General features: G+C 42.0%; 3 protein-coding genes across 7 annotated transcripts; 2 read left to right on the plus strand and 1 right to left on the minus strand.

Annotated features, from left to right (window-relative positions):
* The first annotated feature begins 1,152 nt into the window (after window positions 1-1,152).
* si:dkey-13a21.4 (uncharacterized protein LOC494576 homolog) lies at window positions 1,153-5,695 on the plus strand. Its single transcript, XM_037099864.1, has 5 exons — window positions 1,153-1,256; window positions 1,551-1,677; window positions 1,793-2,011; window positions 3,663-3,788; window positions 3,896-5,695. The coding sequence occupies exons 1-5, from the start codon at window positions 1,195-1,197 to the stop codon at window positions 3,980-3,982; spliced, it is 621 nt and encodes a 206-aa protein (XP_036955759.1). The 5' UTR covers window positions 1,153-1,194; the 3' UTR covers window positions 3,983-5,695.
* hcfc1a (host cell factor C1a) lies at window positions 4,670-18,024 on the minus strand. Its single transcript, XM_037099855.1, has 28 exons — window positions 17,883-18,024; window positions 16,489-16,689; window positions 15,773-15,921; window positions 14,520-14,680; window positions 14,188-14,396; window positions 13,855-13,939; window positions 13,626-13,732; window positions 13,351-13,530; window positions 13,010-13,252; window positions 12,754-12,902; window positions 12,480-12,662; window positions 12,176-12,397; window positions 11,672-11,776; window positions 11,343-11,559; window positions 10,845-10,981; window positions 10,587-10,734; window positions 10,216-10,436; window positions 9,109-9,934; window positions 8,791-8,939; window positions 8,529-8,663; window positions 8,227-8,434; window positions 7,702-7,977; window positions 7,503-7,609; window positions 7,285-7,419; window positions 7,013-7,198; window positions 6,581-6,878; window positions 6,415-6,478; window positions 4,670-6,311 (listed from the first exon to the last, which is right to left on the minus strand). Exons 2-28 carry the CDS (start codon window positions 16,682-16,684, stop codon window positions 6,272-6,274), a joined length of 5,136 nt encoding a protein of 1,711 aa, XP_036955750.1. The 5' UTR covers window positions 16,685-16,689; window positions 17,883-18,024; the 3' UTR covers window positions 4,670-6,271.
* LOC119020510 (blue-sensitive opsin-like) lies at window positions 17,670-26,105 on the plus strand. Of its 5 annotated transcripts, XM_037099859.1 has the most exons (7): window positions 18,810-18,842; window positions 21,018-21,055; window positions 24,111-24,497; window positions 24,594-24,762; window positions 24,844-25,009; window positions 25,199-25,438; window positions 25,841-26,105. In XM_037099859.1, exons 3-7 carry the CDS (start codon window positions 24,119-24,121, stop codon window positions 25,943-25,945), a joined length of 1,059 nt encoding a protein of 352 aa, XP_036955754.1. In that variant the 5' UTR covers window positions 18,810-18,842; window positions 21,018-21,055; window positions 24,111-24,118; the 3' UTR covers window positions 25,946-26,105. The 5 variants fall into 5 exon arrangements, with proteins under 5 accessions (XP_036955751.1, XP_036955752.1, XP_036955753.1 ...); XM_037099856.1 differs by lacking the exons at window positions 18,810-18,842; window positions 21,018-21,055 and adding an exon at window positions 17,670-17,821; XM_037099857.1 differs by lacking the exon at window positions 21,018-21,055 and having other exon boundaries at window positions 18,202-18,842.
* The last annotated feature ends 1,030 nt before the right edge of the window (window positions 26,106-27,135 follow it).

Raw genomic sequence — 27,135 nt, forward strand, 5'->3', positions numbered from 1 at the left:
ACAAACATCACTAAACCTACTGAATTTTCAAACACATTTTAAGGTTTTATTATGACATTTGTGTGGTTTTAAGCGAATGATTTGAATTAAAGTTACATTTGTTTTGTGGAGGCATATTCATTTAAATGTTTCACTTGTGACTCTGATTGAGGGGAAAACTGAAACAACACAAAACAAAGTGTGAGTAATTCTACTATTTGAACTTGAAGTTGAGTTTCCTGCTGACACGGCTTCACATTTGTGAGCAGCACTGAATCACTAGACACACTAGATAACAACACCTGACTCCTCCAGCAGAGAGGAAACCAGGAGGACAGGAGAAGCACTTGAGACATTTCTGCCCCCTAGTGGTAAAAATAGAAACTCATCCAATATGATGTAGTAGATTAACATGTTTTTTCTTCTTCTAAATGTATAATAAGTTATAAAACTAAATAAAGCAAAACATACTGTAATGTCTAATGTCTTTTAAATAAATGTGCATTTTTACAGTCTCAGGTTAAAATTAAATACCAAATATCTATCTATCTATCTATCTATCTATCTATCTATCTATCTATCTATCTATCTATCTATCTATCTATCTATCTATCTGGTGCATCATGGGGGTATTAAGTGTTATACGCTGTGCTTTATTCAGTTGTTTACGGTCATTTCTTCACTGTCGTTGTGCAATAAGGTGTGTCTCCAGTTGTGACTCAGAGGGGTCAGAGGTCAGCTGCTGTGCCAACAAGACACGGCGCCTGTGATGTGGTGCCTCCAAAGGCTGTTTAAAAAACTGGAATTAGGAAGACAGAGACCAACAGGGACAATGACATCTGAAGAGACCAGATAGCCTTCTGTCGTGGTTATCTATGAAATCAAGCATTAGCCACCAAAATGCTTGAACTCTTTGTCTATTAAAGACACTGACAACAAAGACATTAGTAGCTCCATATATATATATATATATATATATATATATATATATATATATATATATATATATATATATATATATATATATATATATATATATATAAAATGCCAGAAGTAGCAGAAGAGCAGTTTAACTCTTATAGTGAAAGAGTTAACTAAACAAAACAATAACAAAAGTTAACTTTGAAAGTGGGCCGCACGTCAAATAACCGGAAGGCAAATTTACGAGGAACACTTAAAGGCAGCAGCAGCAGCAGTCGGTGGACCTTCTCAGACATGAACATGACGGGGGGAAATAATCCAGTAACACTGAAAGTTATCCTCATAGGAAACTCTGGGTAACACCAACTAGCTTGTGTCAACTCTTATTTCACTTGTAATGAAAATGTGGATGTATTTTCTCCGCTGACATTTGTTTCACTTTCATTTAACCGTTGATTTTGAATCTTTGAATCTCGGTAAATCCTGATGAACGGACACAAAAGTATTGAAGTATTTGACAGAACAGTGATAAAACGGCTCAATAAAGATAGATCTGAGTGTTGTCCCTTTACCTGTGTGTGTGTGTGTGTGTGTGTGTGTGTGTGTGTGTGTGTGTGTGTGTGTGTGTGTGTGTGTGTGTGTCCATACAGGGTGGGGAAATCCTCCTTCATGAACAGATATGTGAATCACCGCTTCACCAACATGTACCGCAGCACTGTAGGGACTGACTTCCTCACCAAAACAGTCAGCATAGACGGGGACACAGTGACCCTGCAGGTAATCCTCAGTGCACCTGCTCAGCCACACTGAAACACACCATATAGACAGCGTATACACACCATAATTTGCCATGTATGGACACTCGGAGCACTAACACACAAATGTCCCTCAGATGTGGGACACAGCGGGGACAGAGAGGTTCCAGTCTCTGGGCACTCCTCTGTACAGAGGAGCCAACTGCTGCATGCTGGTGTTCGATGTCACATCCAGGGCCAGTTTCTCGGCCCTGGAGGGCTGGAGGAAGGAGTTTCTGATCCAGGCCGAGCCTGAGGACCCAGCCAGCTTCCCCTTCATCGTGCTGGGAAACAAGACTGACCTGAGCGACAGGGAGGTCAGTGGACGTGTCATCATGTGAAGTAATAAACCACAGACAGGCTGCTGGGGGTCTGTGAGGAGTGGAAGTCGTATCAAGTGACAGTTTATCACTCTATTTTGTGATTCACAATCATTTTTTCTTAGTTCCACCCTTGAGGCCACTGTCTTTAAATGACGAAACATGGCTGTGAGTTCAGCATATCAAGACTGTTTTAATCGCATCTGCTTGACAGTCGCAACATGGAAGAAAAGAACAAATAAACATCCACGAGTTGTGTTGAAGACATATCTATTGACATAACCATAGTAACTAGCTAACCAGCTAGCCATTAGCCAGTTTGTGCCTCAAGATATGATGGTCCATCCAACACTCCCCCAATTCTCTGAACTCCTGGTTAGAACCGAGTCAGCTGATAGTACCGCTAGCTGCATGGCTAACTGGGCTAACCAGCTAACATAAGCTACAGTTAGCAGTAGTTAGCTGTATCTCTGGTGATCCCTGCTGGAAAAACCAGCATAGACCAGCCCCAAAACACAGCATAGCTGGTCTTGCTGGGATACACTGCACACTATTATGTTATGAGTATGAATTCAACAGGCTGCCAGTTCTTACATATTGCACCTTTAATCAAATCACTTGATACCCCTGTTGTTGTCCGATCAGTTCTGTAAGTTCCACCCCTCAGAGGAATCAGCTATAATGCTGACACAAGGCAAATTATATATCCTGTCAAATCTTGGTCAGTGAGCTCCACTCACATCCAGACTGATAATACTGGAAGCAAAACAATTAGTTTACACTGATTAATTAAAAATAAATAAGCAACTTTACCCAAAAATAAATAATTACAGTCATTTCTAAGCAAAAACTGTAGTCATTCTCTGGTTCTGGCTTATGCAGTGTGAAGATTTTAATGCATTTCTCTATATCATTTCATTGTACTGTGGATGCAGATTAATCAATAATGAAAACATCTGTTGCAGCCTGGTCACGGCCAATGTCGCATCCAGGTGATAGCCATTTTCTGATGGTTTTTACTAAATGGCATATTTCATTGACTGTGACCTGCTCTGTAATTCTTTTAATTCTTAATTTTACCAGGCAAGATACCATTTTGTTTTTACAGTCATGACAAGTGCCAGAAGACACCTGTAGTGATGAGGAAAAAAAAACACAAGACAAACCAAAAAAATACAAGTGAATAATTAGTAAAGTGAGTACAAGTGTTGTTTAAAAAAAGCATAATTCATCAGTAGGAGCCTGTGGGAGCAGTCACTGAGTTCAGTTTTATTGTTTTTCTAACAACTTCCAATCATTAGATTGAACTTGAATGACAACAGACGAAGGATGTGTAAGACTTAATGTTTTTTTTACTTGGCCACTAATGCTTGCTGCAGTCGCTGACACAGACAGTAGGTCAAGTATCCAACAAGAGTTATATAAATAAGCCTATGTAGAATTGTGTATTTGTTGAATACAATACTTTGCTTTTAGAATGCATTTGGCCATGGTAAAGGTTAAAGTAATCACTGGGGCTCATCCCTTTTACCAGACATAGAGAACACACCGTCTGACTTTTGTTCCATTTTATTCCTCATCACATTCTCTATCCTGCTGTGTCAGTGCTGCCAGATGTTGGTGCTATGATCAGTGTCTTTGCTCGCAGGTTTCTGGCAGGCAGGCCCGGCAGTGGTGTGAAGAGATAGGAGCAGAATACTTTGAGGGAAGTGCCAAAGAAGATCACAATGTGGAGGAGCCGTTTCTGAGAGCCGCTCAGGGCAGCTTACAACAGGTGATCAACCGTTTAACCAACTTTCGTAGTGAAAAAGAAAGACACAACCTATCTCTATGTTTAACATGTTTATTTTTTGATGATAAAAGATACATTACTCCCTACAGTACAAAAAACACACATTGGAAAATACAGGACATTTCCAGATAACCTGCAAACAGCCGAGAGAAACTCGCAACACCTGTGAGTGCTGAGCGGCACTCGTCCCAGTGTGGGAGGGAAAGTTCAGAGAGACCTCGGCACTGCTGATGATGACCTATCTAACGAGGGTGCAAAAATAGTGACCCAGCAAAGGTACTGTGGAAGGAAAGGACACAATTGTATACCACATGGAAAGAGGAACAAACTCATTAAATGTTTTTTTCTTTTTTTGAGAACCTTCAGCTTATGGTCTAACTTAAGGCATCACTACTAAAATACACTGCTTTTGCATGCATGTCTAGTTTTGTTCAACAGACACACTGACACGCACAAAAATCATGAATGCATATGAAGAGAAAGTTCATTTCTAGAAAGAAATCGGGAGAAACCACAAACAGAAACCAAGGTGCCGGCCGGAGAAAAGGCGGCAGGCGGGAACCTTGGCTCTGATCTTCCGGGCTGTTACCATCACAACTGACTCCGCCCTTACAAAGTAGATATACACTCATGTGCAGTCAGAAACCTACTCCCTGTACAAGTTTGTATTGTAATGAACCTAGCAGTGATTCAGACTCCTACAGTGAATCAGCTTGACAGAAGCAAATTAGAACAATCAGGGAGACTATATATATTTATATATATATATTTGTTTCTTTTATAAGTAAAGACACAAAAGGCAATCAAGAGATGACCAACATGTAAAAACTGTTTGTTACAGGTAATTATATAAAAGGCCAAGATGTTTTTTTTTGTTTGTTTTATTCTTGCTCTATGAACGAACTAATTTACAGGTGAGTACACTCCGGCTATGTAAGCTTTCTTCCCAAGACACCCCCATTCAACGACATACGGGTTTACACGTCACAGTTAGCTTGCACATCATCTGTAGTCTGAAATACAGAGCCGTGGAAGGAAAAAATTAAAATTTATTAAATGGATTCACATACATCAATAGGATAGGGAAAATATGTCTACTAATATAATTTGCCATTCTAAAAATTAAAGAAGAGGTGAGACACCACATTCATGAGCATAAAAAGTGTAGGACAACTGATCAGGATATTGGGGGGGGGGGGTATGAAAAGATCCGATGTTATTTTTTCCACATACCCCAGGAAATTCCATGTTTGGCAAACAAAGCAACACAAGCATTGAGTAGTAAACAAAGTAAAAACTCTCCTCTCTCTGGGTCCACTTCAAAGTTCCCTTCAGTCCTATAACCTCTGCGGTTCTACTTGGAACAAATACAAAAGTCTTTCTCTCTTTCATCACCATCTGTTAACAACAAGAACATACAACCAACTGAATGAAGACTTTTAAAAATATAGTGGCAACCTCAACACAGCCACCCATCTTCCCACAAACACAAACTATGGGGATGAACAACAGTTAAAAAAAGTGATGTTTTTAAAAATGCACACAACATACACATACACATAGGAGAAAAAAAAGCTTAAAAAATACAAAAATAAACTACACAAAAGATCTTCTGCGTCATTGCTTGCTAATTTTTTGGGAAGATTTTGCAAGATTTTTTTTTTGTGTGTGCTGCAAGTCTCAGTCCTAGCAATGTCTGTCGTTCATTCTCTACAAATCTCTTCCTTTGTCACTCTTTTTCGTCCATTTTGAAGTGTCGGCCACCAGTCCTCATCTTGGGGTAAAAAGCGCACAGTGATGACATTACCAGGAAACTGGAGTCCAGTACGATGACTATAGACTTGGTTCTCGATGAAGCAAATTTGTTTTGAGCAAAAAAAAAAAAAAAAGAAAGGAAAAAAATTATGTCCTCTGTCTTTGAGGACAAGTGCTTTATTTGTTTCCATACCGATTTTTCCTCTCATCTAAACTAATGCCTCCACAGCCTTTTTCAACACTGTACATGTAGTCTCTCTCTACATCCCCCCAGGATTCACAAAACAAAGACCAAAAAAAGAAAGGGTAACATTGCGCTCAGGCTGGCTCCCAGTTTGTGAAAGATGTAAATGCTTCTCTATACTGCTCAACTACTGAAACAAGCCAAAAAATAGATGTTAAACGATGGAAGGGGATGTGACTGAAAAAGATAATGTGCTTCTAAGTTTGTGTTGCTCTAAAAATAGTACGACCAACAGAACGAGGAGGAAGGAGGGTTTTTATCTACAGAAAACATCTCTCAGATTGACTTTCATCTCTGCTTCATTTGCTTGTTCTGCCTCCGTTGCTGTCTTGATCTGAGACTTGAGGGTGGAGGATGAGATTAGGATGAGGATGAGGAGGTGGAGGAGGGGTGAAGGTCAGTCTTCCTGATAAAAGGACAGCGAGTGGAAAAAGGACAAAAGACTGGGAGGGGTCTCTGGGCAACCTCACTGGTCCGTCCTTGCTTTCTTTGGACCAGTAGTCTTACTGCAAGAGCACACACAAGACCAGAGTAAGTATTGCTTCATCCATCAGTGTAATGTAAATGTCTGTTCCTGTGTGCAGAGTGAAACATGAACACTATACTTACGTATCTGGAGAGGTGCCTGGTCTTTTCGGGGCCGGTTTTGCAGAGGCGGCATCTTTGCCAGATTCTACAAAACACAGAAATGGTTAAGATGTATATATTTTTTAAAACGAATGGATTCCTCACTTTTTAAAAACTGAGTATTGTTTTTTTTATTATATGTACTCACCTTGGAGCCATCGGACTTGAGTGGCAGGACCGTAGCCCTTCTCGTTGCGGGCGGCAATGCGGAAGATGATGGCTGGCTTGGTGGTGTAGTCGATGTGGGCGTTAGAGAGGCTGGATGACTGCACCAAGCAAGAGGGGTTGGGCCCACAGTACACACGCATGAAGGCTAGCTGTGCCGGGGTGGAGGCCTTGGCTTCGGCTGTCTGGTTGCTCTGGATGGCCAGGTACACGGAGTACTCGATAATCTTTCCTGAAGTCACCGAGGGTGGCTCCCAGGTCAGGTGGGCACCATCTGGGCTCTGCATAGGGACAGTGACAAAAGCTTATGAGAACAGCTGATGTTTTGGTCATATTTTACACACTTCACTTTCATGTATTATGATTATCTACAACTAAATAAGAAGATGACAAAGTGCTTGACAGCTTTGTTTACCTTGCTGATTTTGATGGCGCAAGGCGCCCCTGGGAAGCCTGGTAGGCATGTCTTGAATGCAGATATCTCTGAGAAAGATCCGCGACCACAAGCATTGATTCCAGCAACACGGAACTTGTAGGCTGTTCCCGGCTGCAGCTCCATTTTCTTCATCTGGCTGTAATCTGGCATGATGCCAGAGTCGTCCTATCAAAAAACAGCAGGTTAGTATTTATTGAGCAAAACCACATCCAGGCTTCGAAATGTGAAAAAAAGCTTCCTGAGACGCTTACATCTCCTTGAGAATCATCTGCTGGCACATAGAAATGTGTGACGACCATATTTGTCACTTTAACAATTCCAACATCAAACCACTGGTTCTCCTTCTTTACAACAGGCTTCACTGGGGTTGGCTGAGGGCCTTGCTTCTGTAAGACAAAAAAATAATAGAGTCACATTTATTCAGTCCCTCTGAACCAGCCAAATGTTCAGTAATAGTACAATGACTCACCTCTCCCTCTATGCCATTGGCGACCTCTGCTAGAGCGGCTGCTGCTTGCAGTTTGGCTGGGCTTGCTACCGATACAGATGGTGCAAATGTGCTTGATGGAGCGAGTGCTATGACGTATAAGGAAGAATACAACAAAAAAAATGAATCTACTATACAAAAACACATCCAGAGTTATTATCAAAATGAGCTCAAGTCTTACTCTCAGCAGTTGTACGTGGCAGCAGTGACGCCACGGCGCTGGTGACAGCAGCAGCCATCTCGTTGTGTCCATTGCTCTCAACAGAGGGGTCGTTGAGGCTGTCAGCAGGCGCAAGACCCTCAGTGGGTAGGCTGGTGTCCACGCTGGCCTGCTGTGCTGCAGCCTGAGCCTCCTGGAGCTGCTGCTGCTGTTGGACCAGTGCAGCGAGCTCCTGCTGTGTCAGCATGATGGGGATGTTGGTGGGTTGCTGACTCTCTCCAGTAGAGTCGCTCTCATCTGTTAACAAAAAAGATTTAAGAATTCACACAACTAACATCATGAAAGCATCAAAACAGCTAGTACAGTGACTGTAGAGGCTGCAGTAGCTTCAGCCAAACTCTACCATTTCTGCGGACGCTATGCAAATGTTAATTTTTTGGACCATCACAGTTAACTACAGCCAGACATTGATCCAAACAATATGGTTCATCATCAAAACAAAAACAAGTGAGCAATCAGACCATACAAGACTATGGTTGAACTCACTCATTACGGCTTGCTGAGCTGCCTGGAGAACAGCCTGGATAGCGAGGGCCTGGGCTTCCTCAGTGGCTGCAGCCTGCGCAGCTGCCTCTGCTGCTGCTGTCACAGCCAGCTCCTCGTCTGACAGCCCTGTCACCATGAGCGTGGCCCCCTGGCCCTCAGACATCAGCTCTGAGGGCAGATTCAAGGCTGTTGCTGTGGCTGCTTCTCCCTGAAAGAACAAAATACAGCTCATATACAAACTGAATTCAAGTTTGATTGAGTAGTCAATAGTGGCTTTTGGTGTGACATCACGCTGTATCTACCTCTGCTTGTGTCTCCATGGCGGTAGATCCCTGCTCTGCAGGTGCTGCTTCTGCTGATGCCGTCTCATCAGTCTGCATGGGTTCCTCTGTGGAGCTGGCAGCAGTGCTCACACCCTCTGTGATCGATGAGATCGACTGCAGAGAATAAAGAGAAATCATCATCAGAGATGCAGCCTAAAGACAGACGTGCTCCTTAAAAACTAATCAGCAGTAGTGGTCAGACCATTTGCTAATTCTGAAAGTACATTAGAGCATTTCTTACAGGTACAGAGGGTCCGGGGGCAGGTGTAGACTGAGTGACAGTAGTTATGGCCCTGCCCTGGGTGGTGGTAACTATGCCAGTGGCTGCAGTGGTGGAGGCAGCTTCTGTGCTGCTGGTATCTTCTGCTCCCTCCTCCGTCTGTTGCGCTGCTGATTGATACAAATACAGAATTAAAGTTTGACTTGACATGGCATCTATCACAATAAGCACTTTTAGATGTTACATTATTTTAATACTCCGATAACAGACATTTAATTCAAGTAAAGAAGATGAAGATGTATCCTGGCGAGCTAACAGTTAAAGTGTATGTGGTGGTACCTGTGCCTTCGCCTGTCTCCATGCTGCAGGTGGCTGTGGTGGCTGTGTTGGTGGTTCCAGTCTCATGTGTTTCACAGGGCGGGTTGGAGCAGACTGTCTGGACCATGCCTGTCGCAGTGCTGGTCTGGTCACCTCCCATGCTGGAGGTGGCCGTGGACGGGGTGTTGGTTGTCCCCGTCTCGTGTGTTTCGCAGGGTGGGTTGGAGCACACCCTCTGCGTGGTGCCCGTCTGGCCTGCGTTCATGCTAGACGATGCCTGTGTGGCTGTGTTGGTGGTTCCTGTGACGTGGGTCTCACAAGGTGGGTTGGAGCACAGCTGCTGGACTCCCCCCATGTTAGAGGATGCTGTGGTAGCTGTATTAGTTGTCCCAGTTTCGTGGGTCTCGCATGGTGGGTTGGAGCACACACGCAGCGCAGACATGTTTGAAGATGCCGTCGTGGCTGTGTTGGTGGTGCCCGTTTCGTGGGTCTCGCAGGGCGGGTTAGAGCACACCTGTCCTGCTCCAATTGTAGCAGAGGAGGTGGTGGCCGTGTTGGTGGTTCCGGTCTCGTGGGTCTCGCAGGGCGGATTAGAGCAGACCTGTCCTGCTCCGATGGTGGCAGAAGAGGTGGTGGCTGTGTTGGTGGTTCCGGTCTCATGGGTCTCACAGGGCGGGTTAGAGCAGACCAGGGTGACGGTTCCAGAGCCCTCTCCAGCTGCTCCAGCCTCAGTGGAGCTGGGCTGCTCAGAGGTTGGTGAAGCAAGGATGGACACTGGTAGATCCTGCACTGGTTGAGCTTCTACACCGCTGGGAGTTGTTATTAGAGTCACTTGGGTGGGCTGATTCTAGGCAGGAGAGAGAGAAAAGCGATTACAGTCACAGCATATTTTTCATATCAAATATAGAATCATTTCATTTCCACTCTGGCTTTTATCCCATTGTTTTTCTCATTGATCTGTAGTGAGGGAAATAGTCATTACAGCCCTAAAATTTGCAGTAGGGTAGTAGTCTTCCTTGATTGCAATGGAGTAAAGTAAGGCTTGTGACACACAATGCTGCCATGATTTACTGACTCATGACATGAATATAAATACATCTCCAGCCACATCAATCTACACGGTCTTACCTGCACTGTCATGGTAGAGGAGGGCAGTGAGGAGGCAGAAGTTAGACTGGTCTGAGCGGTTGACACAGTTATGGCAGATGGGCTGATGACCTGGCTGGACAGGGTAGCGATGGTTCCCAGTGTGGTGATGGGGGTAACCAGAGAGGCATTGGAACTGTCCACAGTGCCTCCTGCCAGGCTGGTGGAGACTGTACCAGTGACTGTGCCAAGAGTGGTGACACCTGGAAGGATGATAAGGGTAATTTAAAAATTAAAAAACAAATATTTCTGAATACAAAGCAAAAAACAACAACAACAGAACAACTGTGATAATAAGATGTCATCCAGTGAATTTCACAGTAAACAAATAACTGGAACATGGCATCTCTTACCAGTAGTCCCCTTGACAACCAGAGTTGTGACAGTGGGCTTAACTGCAGACACAGTCACTGGTGTAACAAGTCGAACACCACCCACTGTGCTCATGGGCACAGTGCGCAAAATAGTGCCAGGTTGTCCAGGAGCACCTTTCAAAACCACCTGGAGAAACACAATACAGGATGAGACTCCCAAGTTTAAACATAAATGAGCAGCACAACAAAGACAAAATCTATGAATACTATTACTACTGTACAAACAGAGTCAGTTACCTGTGTCAGTCCCTGCTGGCCGGCCGCAGTGGCAAGTTTGGGCACTGCGGTGATGATTTTACCTGGAGTTCCAGTGGTCATCACCTTTGTGGTAAGAATTGTGATAGGCGTTTTCATGCCCGCACTGCTTGTCACACCTGCAAGAACAAAAGCGTGTATGAATATCAGTTTTCCACCAATTACGACAACATGACACCCTTTTTAATTACCTTTTTTTAATTCACAAATGCAAATATTTTGTTTTTATTCCTGCTAACTGCCAAAAATGGTTAAGCCACTGAAGAAAACAATATTAAAACGATCAAAAACTACTTCTGTTATGGAGTGCCATCAACATTCGCCCAGAAAATCAACCAATTGACAACTGACACAGAAGTTTGTTTGGTTAAGATTTCATTCAAGCTACAGTAATAGAATGAACATCACTTTTTTATAAGTACTGATCTCATTCATAAATGTGCATGCTGAAGTAGTTGTGACACTTGTGCGAGTTAAGACCTGTAGCGCCTGGCTGGGTCATGATGGCCGACATTGGGATAGTCTTAATGATGGTGGTGCCCTGCTTCGTGGTGGTAGGAGAGACCCCGCTGATGTTGAGGATAGTGGGCTTGTTTCCTGTGCCTCCTGCCTGGGAAGTGGTGATGATGGTGGTGGGTTTGCCATCTGCGGAGGTCACCAGCTTCAGGATGGTGCCGGCTGGGAGGGGACCTTTTGTCTGGAGAAAAGAGGCTGATGTTACGTAAACCGTCTGAAGAAAGACATCTGGTGCCTGTCTCAGGAGTTTTAAGCTACCTCCTTTTTTTCCTGCACTCATGCAGATAGCTGACCTGTATGATCTGTGTGAGAGGGTTAGTGGAAGCCTGGCCTGTGACAGCTGATGTCTGCACTGGCTTGGTTTGTACCACAGACATCATCTTGCCAAGGTTGGAGATCTGCCGACATAGGAGAGAGACTCAAGTTTATGAGTCACCAGAACACATCTGACAGCACAGGGGAGGTGGACCACCAAACGGATGGCTATATGAATCATCCTATCACTAAAACTGACAGTCATGCAGATCACCAACATCATGCTCCCTGTTTTCTTAGGAGAGTTCTCCAACAGTCGCTGTAGGCCAACCTTTACTCCCTCCCCCACTGGTTCATGCTCAATGCAAGTTGTCACCATCTTGTGACAAGACTTAAAAAACAAAACACTAACACATCTAGTGTGAAAACAATATTTACAGATCCCATGATTTACAGCATGCGTGTGAAAGCACCAAAGGTTGCTCTCAGAGTGCCAGTTTGACACTGTGTTATACAATTTCCACAGAGTCCTGTTTTCTTACCAGAGTGCCACTGCTGCCCATAGTGAGGGGACTCTTGACCAGGGTAATGGTCTTGGTGACTCCTCCCACCACAGTGGTTACCACCTGGGCCTGTTGGGCAACTGTGACAGCACCAGATTTGTGCACGGTGATGATGGGTCTGGTGGTGGTGGGAGAGGATGCAGTTGCTGTGCCAACTTGGGCTGCAGCGGTTTTCAGCATCCGGGTTGCTGGGTTACTGACCTACAAACAAAACATTATTTATAGAATTCACCTGTGACACATAATGTTAGAAATGAGAAGGAAGGTTTAGTGGGATCTTTACCATGACTGGTGAGGCCACTTTCACTGTGGCTGTGCCAGGAGAAACAGCTACTGTCTTGAGAATGGTGGCACCTGCAGGAACATTGAGGACAGTGCCTGCAGAGGAGGGAGGGATCTTCTGTGTTGCTGCAGCTGCTGCGGCTAAAGCTGCCATGCCACTCATCTGAGGGCTGCTGCCAATTGGCTAAAAGCAGAAAAAGTAAAGATTTTTTTTTAAACACAGACTCCATGCAAAATCTCAAATAAGATAAAATGAAGTGCAGAACTGGTCATACCGATCCTTGTGTAGTCTGGGCTGGCACAACCATTCGGACACCTGGAGGAAGTGATGTCACAGTGAGAGGGGATTTCCCAGGCTGGCTGGGGCGGACTGTGACAACAGATGCGCCTGTGGCAGACTGTTGTGCTGCGACCTTCAAAACAGCTGTAAAGTAAGGTAACCAATGATTAGACTGTTGCAGCTGGTGAGCTTACTTTTGTAGGGACAACAAGGAGTTGGAAAAAAGGAATCATTGGTAACTAGTTTAATACCTGTCTGTTGTAGGCTCTGAGCAGAGGGTGCTGCAGCAGCTGGTGCAGGGCTCTTTGGAGAGTTCAAAGGCTGTGAGGGAGTTGCACTCATGACCGGCGAGGCTGCAGCAGGAGTTGCAGGGATGTCATATTTCTGCAGCTGCAGTAAGTAGGTGTCAGCAGTTGAAACGGCACCCCAGCTAACCTCCAGGGAGTTTGTGTTGGCACGGACTAACTGCACCCGGGCTGGTGCATGGGGTCGCTCTGGAAAGGTAGAAGGCAAAAAATGTAACAACATTTTAAAACCTGAGCCACTTAAATCACACTTAATAACAAAACCACTACATTAAAAGCAAACTCACCAGTTTCCAGATACCACAGGTCTTTACAACAGACTTGGTTGTTCCAAGCTTTACGGTAACCGTCACGGCCACTCCAAACATAAAGTCTGGAATTGATGGCCACAGCACAGTGGCCAGCACGGGCCCTGGGGATGTTGTCTTCAAGAGTATCCATCAACACTGTCTCCCAACACATGGAGTCTACAGACAAACACATGGTTTAACATTTAACTCAAAACCCATTTTATTCAAACCTCTTCAAAGTGAACTCTACTATAATAGATAGTTTCACGAACCGAGATTTAGGCAAGCAAGAGTGTTTGTGCACTTCCACTCCTTCTCATGTGTGGCCACTTTGACGTCATCCATTACCAAGGGTACCCATCCTCCAAAAACGTACATCCTGCAAAGTGAGAAATTAAATGAGATGCTGCTACCAAGCAAAATGTACTCTCTACTGGGAATTCATACATGGTTAAAACCAACATTCAGTAAGCTATGGGTTAGGTGCAGCAGTTGTCTTACTTGTTTGTGATGGTGGTGGCAGAGTGAAGACTTCTGGGGAGCGGTGCTGTCCCGCTTACTGAGGGTTTGTTCCATGTCAGAGTATCTGGGGACAACCATCAGCCAAAGTATGTTAGATAACATGTAATCACATAAAACATGGCATCACAGGTAAGGCAAATTCACACACATTATTGTCAAACATGAACTTTTTATCCTCTTTGAAAGTTTGATGATGCTCAGTCTTCTTTAGTCTGTTTGTGCCTGTCAGACTCAGTATTGCTATTTACACTCAAACAGGGCGCTTATAATTTCTGCGCTGTCATTTTGCCATTCATACTTCATTCAACCTACCAATATCAAGCGTCCACAGATCTCCGAGACGACAGCCGCTCATTCCTCCATAGATTATCAGGCGAGATTTCCTGCTCGTCTTTTCTGTGTATACCACAGCAGTGTGGCTCTCGCGGGGTGGAGGCAAAACTCCGTATGTGATTGGTATATCCCATCCAACAACGCTGGAACCCGCACGAAGCTCAAGTGTATACAGATCATTCAGGTATCTGAGAACAACAACAAAGAAAAACCCCACAGACATCATGAGTCCAATTCATGTTCTAGATTCAAGTACAACCAGTCAGCAGACATAGCAGCCCCAGAGTTTCCTGCTGGAAGGAAATCAGTACCTGGGAATGTTGTTTTTTGGGTCCTCACTGTCATTGGCCAGTCCACCGAACAGGTAGCATTTGTTGCCAACCAGGGAAAAACTGTGGCCAAGACGAGGACAAGGAGGGGGCCCATTCTTTGGGTTTTTTGCTTTCAACTTCTTCCATTCCCATCTGCTGGCCTGTAACAGAATCCAGGGTCAAAACATCATAGTATTGATTTTTTTAAGGTCATAGCCAAAGCTGTGACAAACAAGTCATGAGTTGACCTCATTCCCTATTTGATAGTGAGGACTTTATTTTACCAATATCCTTATTTTAAAAGGTTGCACATTTACTTATGTCCTATTTAATTTCTCAGTTACCACCTGCATTAGAATGTTTCTATATCACAACAAGTAACAGACAGTGTATATAACTTTAACTTCCTTGTACTGTATACAAAGTGAAACTTTTGTAAGAATAAGAATTAACAATATTTTGCACATGAAGGATATGTTAATTAAATATGGTTAAACTAAAAAACAGGCATTGACACAATTAGTTATTCCACCTTCCTCATCAAAATGTAACTTCACTTGTAGTTTATCTACAAGGAACAGCTGAGTAGTTTGCTGTTCTGCTGGAGTGAACCATCTGAATTCTGAATAAGGAAATTAGTATTATGTAACTTAATGCTGAGAGAACCATGACACATCTAAGAATAGACTATTTTTCACACCCATAACAGTGTGGGATTCATAACATTTTAATTGAATTAATTTTTGAAGTGCACATTCAGAATCAACACATTCAACTACATGTAGCATTTTCACTTAACATGTACAGTAGTGAAACTTCAAGATCAAGATTGACTTGCTTACTTTTATTTAACTGCCCTGTACTTATGTAAGCAACTATATATATATATATATATATATATATATATATATATATATATATATATATATATATATATAGAGAGAGAGATATAGATATAGATAGATATAGATATATAGATATATATAGAGATATAGATAGATAGATATATGACTAAAACTGTACTTGCTGCATGATGACAAATGTTCTGAAAAAATTTGTTTCGCTTAATAAATGTGCTGACTCTAATAAATGTATCTCTGAGTTTCGCTTCCTTTATAACACAACTTTGCCCTGAGGCAGATGTAAGTGTGACACGTTTGATTACTCATATTATCAGGGTATGTCTATCTTCCCCAAAAATATGAGGTAATATAATTTAGAAACATTTCATAATTTTAATGCAAACGCATTACCTGTAGTTCATAGAGATCATTGCTGTACTTCCCATACTCCACCATTCCACCAAACACCAGCAATCTTGTGCCATCACAGACAAAACCATATGCAGCACATCCAGGGGGTATATCACCACGGACGGCTGGGATAAACCACTGGTTTGTTGCTAGAAAAAAAAAAACAAAACACAATAATGGCAGTGATGTTATCAGTTGAGGCTTACTAATAACAAGTCAGACAAAATATGAAACAAGTTTGTTATGACCAAAACAAAGCTGTTAGTTTCTGACTAATATAACCCCTTAAAACTCTGTTTTTAACAATAGACGATAAACCAAAATGTATTTTTAATGAATGGGACATACACTAGATATGCTGAATGATCCTGTCGTTATTGGTTTAAGTGCAGGAAATTGGGGCAGATACGCTTAAACCAACCAGCATCATCCATTTTATTTTAGCCCGCCTTTTTTAACGTGCATTACAACCTTTCCTCCAGTAGAGGGGGCCAAATTTAATCAGACACGACCAGCCTGGCCTGCTGAGGCCTATATACTACTTAGTTCTGCACGTCACGAATCGATCTTTACAAATAAAATTTAACTGTTTTGAGATGAAGAATCAATGTGAAATTGCACTGTTTTTGATTTTACAGATGTAGATTAGTTCAGTAAACCATCAGCTTGCTGCAAATAAACAATCGACAAAGTTATACACACAAAGTTCATCTTACCAGTGTTGTATACATGTAATTCATCAACAATTCCTTCGTTTCCGCCGCCGAAGACAACCATAAGCTCCTTTATAGCCACAGCTCTGTGACCATGTCTGGGCCGGGGAACAGGACCGGACCATCCGAGGACCCGTTTCCACCGCGGCTGCAGAACCGACGCCGTGGTCCCAGACACCGCGGAGCCAGGGGCAGACATGACTTCTGTCAGAAGAAATAATAAAAGCGCATTTGTCTTCACCTCCACAGTAATCGTGTTGTTTCAAAAGAACAATCGTAGGAACTGAAAGGCAGCATCTGATCGTGCACTGTAGCCAACTTCTTAAAACAGTTAGCGCGACCACAGCGGCTGAAAAGCTTAACTGTTAGCTTTAGCTGCTAGCTCTGGCTAATACATTCAATCAAAGGAACACAGTCGAAGAGACTTTGTGGAAATTGGAGCGAGTACTGCCTCACAATCCTTCGGATACGATCGACGTTACAGTTGTGCGAATGGATACAGAACATGTTTACGACATATAAGTTGTATCTTAGCTAGCTATTAGTTGTTTCTAACCATTGAATTCAATCCATGGAAGCAGCCATCTTGCAGCCAAACAAACCCCCGCTAACGCTACTGCCAGCCTGAAAAATGGCGGAAGCGAATGAGAAAGAAAAATACATGATAGCTAGCCAAGTACACCAGCAAAGCAATACCTCACAATAAAAATTTGACTTGATACAATAATAGCGGGCGGACAAAGCAGAACAATACATACTTCCAACACAGAATTAACCCATAATTGAAACCGTTATCAAGAGTCGGCTATTTTCATGCTTCTCTGGGAGTCGCCATATTGTAGCTATCAAGCTAAGCATTTTGTGAAACCGCTTTAACGCAAATATTACCATTAGGAAATAACTGAAGCTTACTTTTACCGTCGCAACCGTGTAGAAATCACATGTCCTAAGATCAGTCGAAATAATTTACTGAAATATACTTAAACATTTGAGTGTAATCGCAGTATTCAAATGATTTCTGACGCTAGCTGTACTCCGTTAGCACTAGCGGCTAGTCGCTCAACCTAATTTGCCCAAGCTAACAGCGTTAGCTGTTCGGCTGGCATCTGTCAAAGCGTCGCCGTATTTTACAATTAAATGCAATGTGATTTCGTCTTACTTTGGCATGCATATTTTACCTGATATAAATGCAGTTGCAACACCACACTTTAGACGCGGCTAAACTGAAATAAACTGCATAAACGGAGTGTTATTATGTTTCATGCCGTCTCTGGAAGCAGCCATCTTTTCGACATCGGCCTAGTTCTACAGCTCCCACAAGAAAAATGGCCGGACGGTATGCAACAACAAAACATAACAAACCGAAAAAGGCGCATATATTTCAGATCTCTACTTACTTCTTTCGATGCAGTGATTGCAAAAACACGGGTATGTGGTCTGATCTTGCGGTAATAATCCAAATTCATTCGATTTTTGAAGAAGTATTTCCTCTCATGCCTGCCTGGAAGCTGCCATCTTCTTGACAACCAGAGGCGGAGGAAAATGGAAGAGAGTTGGCGTCACCCAAAGTAAACATGGCGACAGAGACCCGCTCGCTAATCATTTCAGACAGAAACACATATGCAGTTTTCGTTATTTGCCATTCTGAATAGGCGGAATATGATATGTATAGTGAGATGCTTCAAAGGACACTTGAAATATTTACTAAGCAGACAAATAGCAGTCAGTACGCGGAGTTTCAGCAAATTACAACAAGTTGTGTTACAGCACTGGGCTTATTGTCCCTTACTAAAGATGGCGACATCCGTACTGTTGCAACTTTTATTTTAACACCGATGCCGGTGATGCTTTTCATCCGCCATTAACCTACTTAGATATCTCCATACATGCACAATAATAGTGTACAAGCACTAATTTACACATTTAACGCTCGCACGTATTAAAGTTGCCACGCCCACACCCACCATCAGTGCGCCCTCCACTGATACAACTACTGCATTACTGAAACACCATCAACATCAATAAAGCCCAGTGCAGTGTTCCTCTGTCTCAAAACAGTGTGTGTCCAGCCGCATGCCTCGGTTAGTCTCAAACCAAAAAGAAATCTGGAAGATTATAAAACCTCTCTAGCTATTTTGGTTTGAAGAAATAGATCCATATGTGGTCCAAGGTCTGGCTGTGTAAAAGTGTAAGTTAAACTGGGTTCATGACAATCCCCATTCATTTTAAAGCTGACCTCTTTGACACAGAAAGGATTAGAAAATGCAGAATGTAAATTAGGAATATTATAGTACAAGGATGTGTTTTTAGTACTGACACATCATTAGAAGGATCTGCGTCCTGCCTTCATGTCACTGGTAAGTTCTCAAACCCCTTCACTCTTTTTCAACTTGGGCAAAACCTGAACTCATATGATATCCACATTGCCAGATCCACGTTCTGTTATTCCTATCCTCAACTCAATCCTCTAAATATTGAGTTAAAAATATTGCACAAATCACTTCATGCCCTTCCTCTTCTTCTTCTCCTTCTTTTTCATCTTGTCCTCCTTTTTCTTCTTCTTATACTATACAGTATATGTATATAATTATAAGTAAATTATTAGTATCATTAGCATTACTATTATTGATCAAAATAATAGCTTGTAATGAATGTGCTTGCAGTAATCAGCACAGCCTCATTCAAATGATTTAATGTTTAATTCTGTGTGGAAAACAAATGGGTTCTTCTATGCAGTACACCTTTTGTCCATTAGATGACAGACTTGCAGTGTTTTGTTTTGCTTTGAATGTGTTCTGCAGCTTGAAATTAACATTTAATGTGTGATTAATACAGGGGCAAAGAATGGCCTTTGGTTCATATCATTCACATGATCTTATTCATGCAAATAGTCAGTTGGAGTTTAACGTCCCTACATGCCCTCTTAGGGGTTGTCACTTATTCTGTCTGATTATATCACTGCAGGTTGAAGATGCTCTGAGCTGTGCGGGGAGTTGGGCTAGGCGAGGTCACCAGACTCCATGTCCCAGTAGGACTGATAGCGGCATATTTTTTCCTGATCTAATAGTTGCAACAGAGTTAAAGGGGAGTCATGTAGATGTCATTCAAGCACAGTCTGTATGCAGCCCCATATCCCTGAAAAGAGGTCTGATCATTTGTCAAAAGAAATCACCTGTATGGGTATACTGTACCATTGGCATGGTTGTGGAGAAGTAACAGTGCAATGCAAAAGCATGTTAGAATTTACTCTATGCTGACTGAAAGACCAGACAGCAGTTACATTTCATGAATTCTGTTATGTAAAGATTGAAGCCACTCCTGGCACCTTCTTCCTCCGATCTCACATAACCAGAGAAGAAAATGTGTAGATTGTGTCATTTAATGTATTGTGTTATGGTTGGCAATTAAAAAAACAAGTAAAAACAGGTCAGAAACAATCAAACAAAGAAGAGAATTTAAAAAATGAATAGATAGATAGATAGATAGATAGATAGATAGATAGATAGATAGATAGATAGATAGATAGATAGATAGATAGATCTGAACTTTGCAGCTTGATGGCTCAAGGCTTTGTGACATGGAATGTGACATGGAATGTAATTCTTCTCTTAAAATATTCTTAAAATATTTTCCTTGTCTGCTACCTTTAGCAGAAATGTCAAGACCGGAAAAGAATATGAAACAAACTTTCGAATTACTGGTCAATCATCACCTTTTACCGCACTTCATAAAATGTGTTTAATACAACATTCTTGTTGTAATGTTCACGTTCATAGTCTATGCGTTTCAACCATGCCGCACACAGTTCCGTCTCCTCCTCAGTCTTGTAGCTGTTGGATGTGTGTCCCCAGATCCGCCGCCTCCACAGTCAGTTATAAAATGGTCACCGCTGGGTCGCTGGGTGTGACATTGCCACAGATCTGGTTAAGAACCTCCACTTCTTCCTCTTTGGTGGTTGTTGTCGTTCTCGTACATAGTTTGGATGTTTTGATTTCAGGTGAATTCAAGAAAAAGCAGAAAACAGAACTAAGTTGCTGAAAACGTGTCAGTGTGCTTCTCACGTGCACTGAGGGAGAGGGATTTCTTCTGATGTCTTATAAACAGGTCGGAGAGTCATTAGTCACGTAATTGAGATAGTGATTGGATTAGTGGATAAAAAATTCCAATCGACGCAACCTGAGGTGACTCTGTCTACAGAAAGAAAAGGAGGCGATATAGAAACTATAGAAACTATAGAAAAGACTGACAAATGGTAAAAAAAAAAAAAAGAAAGAAAATAGGGCACCTTTACCTTTAACTGAGTGAGCAGTCTATACAGTTAAAACCCTCTACTCTAAATCATTTTTATTAATTATTATCATCATTATAATTAATTGGACGTCATGGCACACTTTTCTTTGTCAGCATTTTGCTTATTGAAGTACTGATGATTTAAATAACAAAACCCAGATACACGTGTAATTCAATTTATAGTAATGCAGCTCATCTGTCCTATACTGAACCTATCGGGATTTTAATCAAGGTCTTGCAAGCGTCATCCAACGAGAGCGTGCACAGCGAAGCTATACAGGTCAGTGTATCTCAGACCCACACCTTGACCTTCACCACTGATTTGAGCTGTCTGTAATTGTTTACACTCAGTAAGAGTCTTAGGAAACGGCTGGAGGACTGAACTCTGAAAGCCTAAAGAGATCACGATGCTAAGCCTCACAAGTGACACAGATCAAGTATTATAACAGCAGGAGGTGGAATTGTTTGAGGAGGTGTATGTAGGGTTTTATCCACCGTAGACATCACTGCTGATCAGTGTGTCAGCTTTTTCTAAAAACACAATTTTCTTGTGTGATATAGTGATAACCTTGGATTCATGGCTCGAAAATTTTGTGGCTAAATTAACAATTTGATCATCATTATACAGAAGTCAAAACATCGTATCACCTGGTTCTCGCTTCACTGGTCACTGCAGATCTGTATGGAGCACCAGTCTCAAAAGGTATACATAAAGGATTTTGTTCACAGTGAGACTGTTAGCCACTTACCTCTTTGACGTAGACTGGTGATGTCATTGTGGGGGTGGCTGTTTACGTTTCTTTTGACATTTGGATTAGGAAGTAGCGTATTGATTCCACGTAAACTCAAGGCAGACTGTTTATGATAACCCTGATGTCTACCCTGATGTTCCTGCAAGCCTGTGTTTTTTTCTACTCTACCGCTCCAAATGCCTATTATCCTTCTGTCCTCAGCCTATGTATGGTGGCATCATACGCAAAGCCTCATAAACCTACAGGAAGACTTTTAGGAAAAAAAAACATGAAAACTTTCCTAAAGTTTTCAGTTAGGTCCAATAGGAACTGACAGTATTGTCTTACCATTGTAACATAATCATCAATTATAGTTAAAAATGTTTCTTTGTTGTTTTTGTCCATCTCATGAAAAACCTATTTCAAATACTGTTAAATGAAGCAAGGTTTTTACAGTCATATTAAGAGTTTTCCTAACCAACCTTTTATTCTGAAAGTCTGTTGCCTTTATGATTACAGCGTTTATCAGAGTAATGTTTAAGGTTGTTCTGTGGTCTTTTGCATTTGCAGTCTCAGTCTCTCTATTATTTTTTTCCCTTTGATATATTTGGTCAACATACTGAGAACAGGTGTTGAATCAAAGCCTTATACATCTGAGCTGAGACAGCTTAGCCATTTTGGCTTTCCTGTCCCATTCGACCCTACTCACTCTTAACCCTTGTATGGTATTCAGGTCAAACTGACCCATTTCAAATGTTTTGTATACATCATTTCTACCTGAAACTCAATGGTCTTAGCTGATTTTCTGTGATAAACATGTACACAAATAACTGAGTACACATGCTACTATACCTCACACATTTATATCCTTCATATGGTCTTTGGGTCAGTTTGACCCACATACACAGACACAAACACAAAATTAAAAAAACAAAGTGAATTTGAAGATGGCCTTCATACGGAATATGCACCACAGGGAGCACCACAGGCAGTCGCTGGAGCAGCCAAACAATGACAGAAAACTAATCACACTTCCACTTTTAATTGTGTTCTAGTACAGACTGATTGCAATCTTTAAACATATATGTCATCTCTATTGTTTGAAATTAAGATAAAGACAATTTATTTTAATGGTTTATGAAGTAAAATTTTATTTCAGCATTGTTTTTAAAACCCCAGTTATGTCCCGGTTTAATTTTTTATAGAGGGTCCCAAAAGTGAAGATGATACAAGGGTTAAGACCATGTTGCCTACTACAGTATCATTAATAGTAATAATGGCTGAGAGCATTGATAGTAATGATAATACTTCTATGATACTACAGACACTCAAGTGTCTACCTTGCAACTTCATAGTTTATGGAAGATTGAAACACCCACAATCAAAAAGAGCTACACATAAATGACTCAATAAATAATCTAATATGCAGCTGAATGCACCAAAAATGATATGTTAAAATGTATGTGAAGGTACTGATTGTATATCATATAATTATGAAATTTGACATCAATTGTCATCTATATATTTATTTTTGTTCACACTTGTGTATTTATATTTGTTTACAATTTAAGTAGCCAGTCAGTCAGTCAGTCAGTTAGTTAATTGGTTAGTCAATCAGGGGCCATTTTGACCCTCCATAACAACTAACTTTGTCTCAGCAGCAGCTTTCTCCAGAGAGCACCTCCTCTGCATTTTCTTGTACCAGTCCTCTGTTAGGTCAGTCAAATTGAGCAAATTCCTTGTACACGTGTTGCATTACCTGTCAGATTCAATCGTGCTTGAGAAACGGATTCTTTCTACTTGCTATGTAAGCTTTTGTTCAGCATATAAATTGTGTTTATATCCAGTAGATGCTGTAGAGCTCCTCATAGCAGAGTTACAATACGGTCACACAGAGGCGGCCTTCACTTCACATACTGATAAGCAGATGGTCATAGATTATTCCTCGCTTCATTGAACACCTGTCATTGTCTCCGAACAGAAGTTAAAAGTTCACCTCAAATTCAAAAATGACCTTCATGTCTAATTCTGGTGTGGAAAAATAGAAATGCCCTTAGATACTTTGTACTGAAGGCCACGCACAACAGTGTAATCCTTTCTTGATCCTGATACGATAATGAAGGTAGAGATCATCCATCCTAATGGTAACATCAAGCAGGTTACCTAAGGGCAGATTGAATGTGATTAGCGTTCGTAATAGCTCTGATGACTGGATTATCTGAATCTAAAACAATGTCCTTCCTTCCTGACTGCATCCTTTCTGCCAAAATGCTAGTGATGGGATGAGATCAGGATACAACTGATAAATTCCTGCAATCCCCTTGTTGGCTCCCGACCACTGATTTAAGCCACATGTGTTCCACTGAATCCTGTGGTGTCTAATCACTATGATCAAAGTTGGGGGTTGTTTTTTGTTGATCAAATCAAGCAATTAATTACTCAATAGTTCAATTAATTAAATGTCCAGTCAGACAGCCCTATAAATTCACTAACGGTCCTCGTTAATAGACTGCCATCGACCGACATCGAGCATCGCAGGAGACACTGTGACACACATGAAACGCAAATTTTAGTTTTTAATATTCAAATTCTTTATTTATATAGAAGGCAAAATGAAGCACGGCCGAGTTACGGAGCTCCCGGAGGATTTCTATATCCCCATTCCTCTGGATACGGACAACATCACGTCTCTCAGCCCCTTCCTGGTCCCCCAGGACCATCTAGCAAGCGCAGGCACCTACTACTCAATGGCAGCGTTCACATTTTTTGTTTTTGTTTCGGGCACTGCCATCAATCTGCTTACAATCGCATGCACCATCCAGTACAAGAAGCTGCGGTCCCACCTCAACTACATCCTGGTGAACTTGGCTGCGGCGAACCTTCTTGTGTCCTGTGTGGGCTCCTTCACTGCCTGCTGCTCCTTCGCAAACAGATACTTCATCTTTGGACCCCATATGTGCAAGATTGAGGGTTTCATGGCAACACTTGGTGGTAAGACAAACTCTGAGACACAGGTTTATTAGATTGTGACACTTGAGTTTTAATGGGCCAAATCTTTGTTTTAATCCTACTTTATGTCACTTCCAGGTATGGTCAGTCTGTGGTCTCTAGCTGTGGTAGCTTTTGAAAGATGGTTGGTCATCTGCAAGCCACTCGGTAACTTTGTGTTCAAGCCCGACCACGCTATAGCTTGCTGTGTGTTCACCTGGGTTTTTGGACTGATTGCATCAGCCCCTCCACTGTTCGGATGGAGCAGGTAAGTATTACACACGCACCTTTACATTCACCCTGATCGGGCTGCAGTACAGACTTAATGTGCTTGTGATGATCTCTCTAGGTACATCCCTGAAGGCCTGCAGTGCTCCTGTGGTCCTGACTGGTACACCACAAACAACAAATACAACAATGAATCCTATGTGATGTTCCTGTTCGGCTTCTGCTTCACTGTTCCTTTAGCCACAATCGTGTTCTGCTACGCTCAGCTGCTCATCACACTGAAAATGGTGAGGCAAACCACCACTGAAGTCTAGGGATTGTGTCATTCCTGCTCAACAAGGTGTAAACCAGAGAGTGATGGTTGATGATATATGCTGAACAAGAGGCATAAGCAAAGTCGCATCCCCTGTGCAACGACCACTAAACATGCAGAACCCCGAAGTCATGAGTCTTTTAATGCTTCTCTCACTCAACAGGCAGCAAAGGCCCAAGCTGAGTCTGCCTCCACCCAGAAGGCAGAGCGGGAGGTGACCAGGATGGTGGTCGTCATGGTGCTGGGCTTCCTGGTGTGCTGGACACCTTACACCGTTTTTTCTCTGTGGGTCGTGAATAACCGCGGACAGACTTTCGACCTGAGATTTGCATCAATACCAGCCATCTTTTCCAAGTCCTCTGCAGTCTACAACCCAATTATCTACGTTCTCCTCAATAAACAGGTCAGCTAGTTGTACTGTCAGAGTTGAAAATACATTACAATTATGGACAGACACTGTGTACATGATACACAAAAAGACAGGTTAATATGCGTCATGTCTCGGAGGCGTCTGGGAAGTACAGTTAATGGCTTTTCCTATTGTAAAGCTGCTAATTTTTGATCAACTTGCAGCATGCTTGATTGAAAATGCCACAGCAACGTACCTAGCTGCAGTTAAAAGCATCAGTTTCTGCTAAATACAAAGAGACACTGGTATAAACAGCTTTATTGTTAAAAAAAGGGAATGTAGAGGCCTGACAACTGAAATATAAAAAATAACAATGTGGAGCTCAACAGCCACTCAATTTCTAGCATGAAAGAGCAGGAATATTTCTAAACGTGTTTTTCTTCCGATGTGTTTCAGTTCCGCTCATGCATGATGAAGATGCTGGGGATGGGTTCAGGTGATGATGAAGAGTCATCAACATCGCAGTCAGTGACCGAAGTCTCCAAAGTTGGACCTGCTTAGACTGAAAACTGAGACTGTTGACTTGTCTGCCGCTTATGATTGTGAATTGTAAATAAGAATAAATGCACGTGTGTTTTGTCATTTGAAATGATACACGGAAAGGATAACAACATTATACATAATCTGCAAAGTGAAAAATAAAAAAAAATGTACAAACGTGTGTTTGTATTTGTGTGTGTGTGCGGCACATTCACTGGTTTGGACAGCTGTTTCCTTCGATTGTTTTTGTGTTGCAAGGAACACTGCCGCATGTGAGTTGCACAAACTGTGTTCTCAAATGAAGTCATCCTTTCCAGAGACATTCAAAGGTTATTTTTGTCACTGTTCATGATTTTAAACTCACACAAATATAATGTTATGTCCATACGATGGCGTCCATATGATGGCGTTTTGTGTAATGGATTGCACAGATACTGAGTGTTACTCCTTGAGGTAATTATGTGTGCAGATCAAACTGTTGATCAGTACCAGATCATTTCTCCTGTTTCATATGATTGCATGTATGAGGCAATTCAATGCAAACAGCACCTCGTGCAATAGCACCATGCTCTGTATGTACGCTGCATCCCTTAATCTCAGCGAAGGAGGTGAAATGCCAAAAAGGTAACACAGATCTTGAGTTAAACCAGGGAGGTGGATTACAAAGGGCTTCAGTGCCCGGGTTTAAGAGATTAATTGTAATTGGAAACCAGATTAGCGAGAAAAGACCTGCTGCGCTATTCCTTAAGAGAGAGGGATTAATCTGCTCTGATGTTAAAAACAAGCGATCATGCGGCGCGCTGTTCGTGTGGGTGCATGTTTGTTTGCGTGTTACCTGTCTGTATTCACAAACGATAAAATCGTGAGACTCTTATTATGAGCCCTATACGCTGAGGTTCTTAACAGACAGGATGTGTGTAACAATCAGTCTTCATATTCATAATTCAGATCATCCGCTGAAACAACAATCTCTTCCAAAGACCTGCTGTACCTCACTCCTCTGTATCACACGTGATCTCCAACCATTAGAACATGCAAGTGTATATATTTTCCAGTGACAATAACACTTGATATGAAAACACGTCACAGAGGTTGTCCTCAACTCTTCTCCCAAACTGGTTTGCCACCTATCGGAAAACAGCCAAGGCAGGAATCTACTAAATGACTTACGTCAATTAATTCAACTCTAGTCAATCATTCAATTATGGAAT

The sequence above is a fragment of the Acanthopagrus latus genome, chromosome 6, assembly GCF_904848185.1.
Source record: "Acanthopagrus latus isolate v.2019 chromosome 6, fAcaLat1.1, whole genome shotgun sequence".
Taxonomy (NCBI): Eukaryota; Metazoa; Chordata; class Actinopteri; order Spariformes; family Sparidae; genus Acanthopagrus; species Acanthopagrus latus.